General features: G+C 47.4%; 1 protein-coding gene across 1 annotated transcript in view; it reads right to left on the bottom strand.

Annotated features, from left to right (window-relative positions):
- Positions 1-9832, bottom strand: part of LIPC (lipase C, hepatic type) — a 155334-nt gene that overhangs the window by 24513 nt on the left and 120989 nt on the right. Inside the window, exon 3 of the mRNA XM_019809958.2 lies at positions 3363-3547. Within this exon, the coding sequence (XP_019665517.2) occupies positions 3363-3547 (185 nt within the window). The remainder of the gene's footprint in view (positions 1-3362; positions 3548-9832) is intronic.

Raw genomic sequence — 9832 nt, forward strand, 5'->3', positions numbered from 1 at the left:
GGGAGTAAAGCACCATGAGTTGGAACATGGCAGGAGCTCAATACATGTTTATGGAGAATCTTCCTGTGTATGCACTTTGTTCGAGAACCCACTTGCAGGGCCCTCCTGATGTCTTCATGAACGAAGACATGTCTGCAAGGATAAACAGCAGTTCACTTATGAGAATAAGGGTGGGCAGGTGACTGTGGGCAGGGTGTCTAGGGCGGCCCAGGCAGAAGGAAGTGCGCTTGCAGAGGGGCACAACCATGAGAGGGCCCCGTGGTATGTTTGGGGGGAGAAGAGTCTGGTGTGCTTGAAGACTGGGGCGGGGGAGGGGAGGCTAGGCTGGAGAACATGCTGATGACGGGGCAGGTCATTCGGGGTCAGGGGCAACCACTTCTGAATGTGCACCCAGTGCCTTCCATGCAGATAGAGCACCTTGGGTTCAAATCCCAACTCTTCCAGTCTGTTCGCAATTTGGTTAACTTTTCTGTGGGCCACTTTCCCCATCTGGAAAATGGGGCTAACAGTAGTGGCCTTTTCCAGGACTGCTGTGAAGATGAGACCAGTCTGTCGCTGGGAGGCACTTAGAACAGTGCCTAGAAGGCAGCAAGCGCTCAGTAAATGTTAGTCACGAAGTTACCTTCAGAATTAGTGTCCCAGTGACGCAACTGTTGCTGTTCCTATCACCAGTGATAGATGTTCTAGTCCCTTCTGCATTTTAAGAATGAAGAATTCATTCTGGGAAAGGACCCTGGTAACGGTCCTATCTTCACGTTGCATTTGTGAACCAGATATTTATTTGGTCATGAATTCAGTTAACAACTGTTTTTGGAGCACCTACCGTATAATGGATACCGTTCGGCAGGAGAAGAGGGAGAAGAACACTCGAGGCAGAAGGCGCAGGCTGAGCCAAGGCCAAGAGGAGAGAAAGCATAGGGGGTGGAAGGAGCTACAAGCAGTGGGTGCTGCTGGAGTTTAAGTGGGGGGCAGGGAGAGGTGAGGGGGAGGCAGGCAGAGTCAGAGGAGGCCCAGAGGGTGAGGGCAAGGCAGGAAAAGGTGAAGGAGGCAGGGGGAATTGGGGGAGGCAAGGAAAGGTGAGGGGTGGGGGGAAGTAAGGTGGGTGAGGGGGGAGGCAGGGAGGGTGAGAGGAGGTTGGGAGGGTGAAGGGGGCAGGGAGGGTGAGAAGGAGGCAGGGAAAGGTGAGGGGAGCATGAGGAGTGAGTAGAGGCAGGGGGAGTTAGTGGCAGCAGGGAGGGTAAAGGCGGCAGGGTCGGAGGGGAGAGCACTGGGAAGAAGCCCCAGCTCTGCTCTGCAAAGCCTTTCTGTGTTGCCGGCTCCAGCTGGCTGGCTGTCTGCAAATCTGTCCTCGGGATGCATTGCCTCTTTCCCACCTTCTCTCTTTTTTCTTGTAAGGAAAGTCCGATGGCTAAAGCCGCTGAAGCAATGGGATACTCTTCTCTACCGTGACTGGACTCCTTCTAATCCCTATCCACCCCCCCCACCCCAGGGCTTCCCAGGGGAGCTTTCCGTGACTGATCTTTAGTTTCCTTTAAAACAGTTTCCATCTTCTTAGAGCTCTGCCCTCTGTCTCCTATTCTGTTTTTCTTACAGAAACGTGGATTGAGCGGCTACCCCAGCAGGAGAGAGCCGCAGTGAGGATTGCGGGGTGAAGCCTGCTGGGGGTGGGAGCCCAGCCAGACCCCTCTGACAAAGGCCGGGTGAACGGGGTGTCTTTGAGAGTGTGAGCTTGGAGCGTGGGGGTTCTGGGTTTGAATCTCTGTCCACTCTTGGCTGTGTGACTATGGTAGCTGCTCGACCTTTCTGAGTGCAGTTTCTTCTTCTACAAGATACTAACCCGCCTCGGAGGGAGGTGTGGGTTGATGAATAATGTAAAGGGCCTAACTTGTGGTAGGGCCTCAATCTATGTTAGGTCCCTTCTTTAGGGGCAGGAAAGCCACCACCACCTTCACTGCAGACCCTAGGGTGTGTGGAACCCCCACTTCCCTAGCGTGGGAACCCTTTCAGTCATAGGGGGAAGCTGCTAGAAGCTAGGGGTGCCTCTGCTTTCCCCGCAGCAGTGGCAAGCACCCCACCTCGTAGCTACACTCCCGTGGCATCATGTGGCTCCCCACTACCACATGAGACCAGGCACGGGGTCTGTATTGTTCATGGGAAGGCTATGAGGCTGCACATAGCGGGCTCTCAGTGAACAAATGTTGAAAGAGTGGTGGGTGGGTAGACGGGCTCATTTTGCTTTCTACGGTAGGATAGATGAGGGTTTCAAGAGTATTTTTCAAGTAGATGGCAGCAAAAGGTTTCCAAGTCACGAAATAGATCCCCAAATCTCTGGAGGTTTCAAGTTGTGAACTAAGCTTCAACTCGTGGGTTGGTTGGGAACCAGGGAGGCAGAATTTCCCCTTGGAGACAAGTCCTTGCTTAGTTTGATTTCAACCATTGCCCACAATATTCTTTCTCCCCTTTGTCCAGGATTTTTAGCATTCCTAAAAGGCTACACCTTCTCTAAGAGGCTACATATCTCAGTCACCTTTCTACCTAGGTATAGCCAATGAATGTAACTGGAAGCATTTTATAGATGCTTCTGGGTAGCTAACCTAAAAAAACAACTCCTTTATACCAAAAGCCATTGAATTTTACACTTTAAATGGATGAATTATATGGTATATGAATACTATCTCAAGAAAGCTGTTAAAAAACCTCCCAGCTCTTTGACTCCTTTGTGTATACCTTTTACTAATTATGCTACCCGGAATAAAGATGTGATGGCTGGTGCTCTGGCTGCCATCCTTGACTATAAGGACAAAGGCTACACTCTGAGAATGGCAGAGTAGTAAGCTGGAAATGAGCTGAGTCCCTGAGGAGTTCATTGACCAAAGTCATTTATCCAGTTTTGGATTGCATATCTCTAGACTACTCTGTGAAATGGAAACAAATTTCTGTTTCAACTATTGCCAATTGGGTTTCTGTTATTTGCAGCTGCATTTAAACCTTACAGTTATATTTCACTGGGAGACTATGTCTCCCAGTGGCTTCCTATCTCCTCTTGTGAAACAGACAGATTCACCTGCATGGACTGCAATCACTGCTGGGCCCTCATGTGCTGTGTGACCTCCTTGAGCCACATTTGATTATCTGAAACATGGAGGTAATTACACTTTCCCTATCCTGCTTATTCATGGGACCGAGATAATCAATGAGATCCTGTGTGGGGAAGTACTCAGAAAATTAGAAAGAGCTTTACAAATATTATGCATGAAGTTGTTATCACTGGCTCCCTATCTTTTTATTAAAATTGGACACACAATGGAGAAAAGCAGAAAATGTAAATGCAGAGAGAAAAAAGGCATGTCAGCATTTCCTACCGACCACCCGTGGATTATCATCACCAGGGGCAGAGAGGAGTTGAAGCCACACCGCTGTAATGTGTCTGGGTGATTCAGCCGAATCTGACAGCCCTTATCCGTTTCGTCTTCAAAAAGCAGGAATCTGGTCTTTGTCTCCTGCAATGCTTCCTTTGTTTCAACAGCTCTCGATCTTCCAACTGGATCTGGAATGTACGATTGGAGACAGTGCTTAGCCTGGCCTCTGTCCCACCTCTGCCAGCTCTGGGACAGCCCAAAGGTTTCTAAGAGCACCAGCCAGCGGGGTTACTAGGAGGTGCTGGAGGTAGGCATGAACTGCAGCTTTGGGGAACCCAAGAGGGCATGTCCAGCAGAATGGCCACTTCTCCCCCAGGAGATGATGAAGGCTGACCTACGAGAACCCAACAAAGAGGTAGAGGGGGCCAGATCCTATATCCTGCCATCTTGACCGAGGGGTCAGCCAGTCAGATATTGGAGTACATCTTGGACAATAGGGATATGGAAGAGGCCATTGGATAAGATGAGTATTTCACCCCAAATCACCTGCCAGTAAGTGGTGGCATCAGGGTTTGAACCGAGCTCCCTCTGATTCTAATTGCCTATATCCCTACGCTGCAGAGACAGTGACTGGAACACTTTAGTTAGATGACACTGTGCATTTGGCCATGTAGTTCAGCCTGTTCTCACTTGCATACGCATTATGCCATGTGGCCTTGCCTGGACCAGGTAGGGTTGGGGCAGAGAGGATCTGAAAGGAGTGGCCGATTCAGCTTGATGCAGGGAGTGACATTCAGGGAGGACTTTTCACGGAAGATGATGCCGATCCTATCTGGAGGATTAGACGGGCTTGTGTGTGGGGCTGCGTGGGTGGTGGGAGGGAGCAGGCCTTTCTGGGCCTGAGGAACAGAAGAGTTAGGGCTCAGAAGGTGGCACCTTGTGGGCACGAAGAAGAAAGAGACAAGCCTGGGCAGCCGGAGTGTCCGAGGAGCTGGGATGCTGGGGAGTCTGGACTTTATGCCCTAGATAATAAGGCTGCTGCTAAGGAGTTTTTCAGCAGAAAAGGATACATGAGTATCCATTCAGAATCTTTCAAAGACGTGGAAGAATGGGGTAGGGGAGAGAAAAATTGTTTTTAAGATTTTATCTTCAGTTGTTTTCTCAAAATGTCTTCTAGTCTTTCTTTTGGGGGAGTCTTCTCCCAATCCTGAGTCATTCTGGTGGGGTGATGAGCAGTCATGCAAGTCCACCAGGCCGGCCATGCTGCTGGTGAAAGACAGACACCCCTGCTCGGGCTGGGGGAAGCCCGGGGAGGTATTCTGTTCTCAGGGTTAGGCCACCAAGGTGGGTGACATCTTTTGTGCCAAGGGATCAGGCCAAGAGCTGGGGGAGGATGCTCTCATCCTCTTTTTCAGCCCAGGGTGTGCTCTCTGGGGGCTGAGGGGCATACGAGCATTTCTGGTCAGTGAACTCAGTTGAGCCTAATTTACGAAGGATCCCGATCGTTCGTTCTGAGCATAAAGCCATTCAGGCTTCTCAAACAATAAGTCTTGGGCTTTTGGTTTCAGGGGACAGCAGAATAGAGAGATGATAAACCTACAAAGTGCAAGGGGAGGTATTACTGAAACCAATTTTCCTATCCAAAGGTTATTCATTCGAAAGGTTGTTAATTTCCAGCAAAGGGCAATGATTTGTCACTATGATGACAGAATGAGCTGCATCGTATTTTATTAAAAGGAGATGTGAGTGACAATCTGAATAACTGCTCTATGATTATTAAGAACATGTCTACTGCCCAGTTTGGCTTTTGCAAGCTTAGAGGCTGCCCAAGCCTCATTCCTGCCGGGGGTCTCCCAGCTCATGCTCCCCATTTCACTGGCCACACCAGCCTCCGGGTCTTCTAAGTAGAAGCTGGGGTGTCACCTTGCACTCCTACACCAGGCTTCCAATCAGTCTGAAGCTTTGGGTTCCCGAATATCCCTAGAGTCCAGTGCCCCAGCTCAGGTGCACACTGTGTCTTGCTTGGTTGATTGCAACAGCCCCTAACACGTCTCTCTCTCTCTCTCTCTGGTCTTGACATCCTCCCTCATGCTGCAACTCCAAGAAGCTTCCTAGAACAGGAATGACTCTCAGATCCTTTAGTGACTTTGAGCTTTGCTGTGTCACAGCCAAGGCCACCACTGCAGTGATAATCTCTCATTCCCCAGCTCTTCCCCTCCTGCTACCCACGGCCAATGGTTCCCCTTTCCCTGGCCCTCTTGCTCCCCCCTCTGTCTCTGCGCTTCCTGATGAGTCCTGGACCATGTATTAAAATGGAACTCGGACATGACACCCTCGAGGAAGCCTTCTCATCTAGCCGGAGGTCATTACTTCCTCTTGCCGCCAGTGCTGTACTGGGCCCTTGCTTCTAATGTGCTTGTCACGGGGCCTGTTAATTTATTTGTTTCGGTGTGTGTTGTTTTCTCCACCAGGCTGTGAGCTCGTGGAGGGCAGTGCTGGTTGGGTCTCAGTAAATGCTCAGTGAATGATGTATCCAGGTCTCCCATCAAAGGCGAAGATTTGATTTGTCAACCACTCATGCACTGGCGTGAACTAAATGTAACTAATTTTCTTTTATTTAGTGATGGAATAGCTACATTTTCCTTTGTTTGAGGATAGTTGACTCCAATGCTGAGAACACTATCTATGAAAACAAAATGGGGATGAGAACAGTACCTATCTCATGAAGTTGTTACAAAGATTAAATAAGATATTTGTAAAGAGCTCAGAACAATGCTTGACGCATAATTAGCACCTGTGTAAGGCTGTGCTGTTAAAATAAGTACGAATTAGAGCATGTGGCATCTTGCATTTTGGATCTGTGAAATCCTTTCTTTCTGTGAAAATTTATCCCTGTTGCCCTCACAGGACCAATTCTGTCTTATGTGTATTTACTCTGGATTTAGCTGGGAGAATAAGCTCTAGGACCGGTGCCTAGGGCGTCCAGGCTGCTCAGGAGAGTCCTATGGAAAAGCTGTTGTCAGGCCCACAAACAACTGAATACAACTGGGTTCTCCCTGATCTTCCTGGGGACTTGGCTTTCTTTTAGCATGTAGAGGATCGAGGAAGTTGTGTGTGTGTGTGTGTGTGTGTGTGTGTGTGTGTGTGTATCTCCATGCGTTTATTTTCTCTACAAAAACCTACTAATCATATATTACTATATTACGCCTCAGGCCCTGGCTAGGTACTATTTGGAGGCACATAGGACATAACCTCTGTTTTTCAGGAGTCCCCATTCCAGTGGGAGAGGCAAGCATGAGAACAAGTCATCGAGTGTAGTTGCTGTCAGTGCTGCTGTGGAAGGACCCCCTGAATAGGGCCTAGAGAAGGTGTCAGGAGAAGGTGGGGCATCAGTTGAGTCTAGAAGGATGAAAGATTCTTGAGGAACTCAAGTCTAGGACAAACTGTTGAAGAAGGTGAGGCTCTGGTACCTAAAAAGAATAAGATTTAGTGGAAGGCATGAGCCTCAAAGGTTGCTGCTAGAATTCTCTTGCACAACTCCAGGAGATAGAGACGGAATCAATGGGTGGGTGTGACACAGAAGAAAATCTTAGAATTTAAGTTCACAAAGATTCACAGTGGAAGAAATTGGGACAAAGAGAAAATAAGGGCAATAAAACAAACAAAGACCGAAATGCTAACAGATTAGCACTCTAGAATGTGCACAACACGATCATCTAATGTTGCCGAAGATGGGCCACAGCTTTTATTCTGAGCTTCTTATTGGTCAAAACAGAGAAGGAAATAGAAGCAGTTATAGGATTCATGGTGTCCAGTTGCTCACACTTTCCCGGTCCTGAAGCTTGAGACCGTTTCCTTAAATGTTATTGCAAAAGAAAGGCCACTGGGCGAGACAGTGGCCACTCTCTTGAACACCGTTCCTACAAAATATGTGGGCGGAAGTTTTATGGGGTTGACTCCGAGAGTGCTCTGCCGTCCTCAGTGGAAGCGGCAGCCACAGTGCCAAGCAGCACGTAAGTCACAGTGAACCTCTGTGAGCCTCTTCACTATAATCCAGCAGTGGTCTCTGTGACCAAGGGAGGCAGGGGTCACTCAGTCACATTTTGGGTGGCAGGAAGGAATAGAGCTCCAGAGCCCGAGTGTCTGAGCCCCCATGGGAGCAGAGTGTGATCACTCCTTTCCCAGAACACAGAGAATGCTGGTACCTCCCCAGCCAAGCCATGGCGTCACAGACACACGGCTGTCGCCCATAGCCACATGTATACCAAATTCTTTCCCAGGCCTCAGCCCCACATGTAGCCAGCTCTTGACTGAGCGCCTCTACCAGGGGATCCTTTTGGTACTGCAAACCCAGTGAGGCCAAACTGAGTTTATTTTCTTTCCTCCCAACCCATTCTTCTTCCTTTCTCTCTACATTTCCTATTGTGGTGCAAAACACCATTATTTATCTGCCCTGCTGCTCATTCTAGTTTTAGAGCTGTTCTGGGATGTTCTCTCTGTTCCCTTGGTGACCCTCATGGGTCACCAAATACTGAGGACTCAGCCTCATGATTATCTTTTCTGTCCCCTGCCACTGGCCTAGTCTAGAACCTCATGCATTTTTTTTTAAATTGTGAAATTGGAATAGCTTCTTAACTATTTTATATTTTATTTGTAGAATTAATACTCATTGTATATGCGTATGTATATAGAATTTGAAAAATGCTGAAAATGAATAAAAAATCTTATTACTGGGACAGAAACACAAGTAATTTTTGGAGTATTTCCTTCTGATCTTTTATTATGGAGTTCCATAAATATTTATTTGGAGTGTCTAAAATTGAAATCATATTACACGAATGGTTGTGGTTTCATATCCCTCTTCACCTGTCATGATAATTTTCTTACAGCATTACAAATTCTTCAAAAGCATGTTTTTGAAAAGTGGCATCGTTTGCTTACTTACTCCATTGTTGGGGATTTAGGTTGTTTCGGGTTTCTTTGTTTTCTGTTACAAACAATGTCCTGATGACCATCTTTATACATAAATCTTTGTCTGGAAAATCTATGAGTATTTTCTTAGTATAGATTTTCGAAAGTAAAATCATTAGCTCCTTAGGCGTGATCTTGTGCGTCTCTCTTTATGTATGCATATATATCCAAATTGATTTTCTGTACTTTTTAGGCTAATATTTATTGAGCATTTTCTCTGTGCCGGGCACTTTTCTAACAGTCTTCTTTGTACTGACTCACTGAAACCTCACGGCAACTCTGTGAGCAAGTTGTGAGACAACCCAATGATTCTGTTAAGAGCGGCGGGGGTGAGGGTTGGGGGGTTGGGGGGAATGTGTTCCAACTGTATTCCGTGGGAGTAGCTCCTTCTCCAAGTATGTCTTCTACAATTGTTATTCTCTCAAGTCCTTAGAAGAGATAAAGACACACCAGTGATAAGAATCTGGGGGTGAGGCTCCAGTTTTGAGAGGGAGACTATTAAAGGTAAAAGGTCAGTTCCTTGGAGGGAGTCACCCTCCTGTGACCTGGAAAGCGACTTGACAGCCAAAGGAGGCTTGAGATTGCCCTCTCATGACAGCAAGTTCCTGGGCAGTGAAACTTCCTTGAAATCAGTTGGAGGCAGAAGCTGGGTGTAGCCGCTGCATTTCTAATATTAGATTCCTTGCAGCAAGTGATTTCTCCTTTCCTAAGTCAGCCCCTAGGTTGGAGGGTTCCTAATGTTTCATACAAGAACAAATTATTTCATTTCCTTCTGGGTAAGGACATCATTAGGTGGTGACTGCAGGCAGCTGGGCCGGCACGGGAGGGAACCAAGGGTTCTGCAGTAGAAGGCCTCGATGGGAGTCAGTTACTCTGTCTTCTGCCCACGATGACTGGGCTGGGTGCTTCTGCTCAGTTCCACGTTTGCTGAGCACCTCCCGTGGCTGGTGCTCAGGACACAAGTGCATAATACAGGAGCCACAGGTATTAATATGCCCCTCACAGAGTTGTTTGTGAAATATCTTCGTAGCCATCATTTAAATTGCTAAACTGTGTGTTTGTCATTTGTTAACTTTGGAACTTTGTTAACATGCAGTGCTGAAAATACTCCCAGACCTGGGACAAATGAGAGAGGTCCTCTGGAAGACCGTAATTTCGTGATTACACTGAACACCACCCTCTTTCCCCCCACCAGCCATGTCCTCTCTTCAGGAGGGAAGGAACCTATGAAACAAATGTAGCCATAGCTCTTCGCTGACAGCTGTGGTCCGTCCGTCCTTCCTTTCTCTTTTCTTTTCTTTTCTTTTCCTTTTTTCTTTTCTTTTCTTTTTTCTTTTCTTTTTTCTTTTTTCTCTTCTCTTCTTTTCTTTTTTCTTTTTTCTCTTCTCTTCTCTTCTCTTCTCTTCTCTTCTCTTCTCTTCTCTTCTCTTCTCTTCTCTTCTCTTCTCTTCTCTTCTCTTCTCTTCTCTTCTCTTCTCTCCTCTCCTCTCCTCTCCTCTCCT

This window comes from Ailuropoda melanoleuca, chromosome 5 (genome assembly GCF_002007445.2).
Source record: "Ailuropoda melanoleuca isolate Jingjing chromosome 5, ASM200744v2, whole genome shotgun sequence".
Classification (NCBI taxonomy): domain Eukaryota; kingdom Metazoa; phylum Chordata; class Mammalia; order Carnivora; family Ursidae; genus Ailuropoda; species Ailuropoda melanoleuca.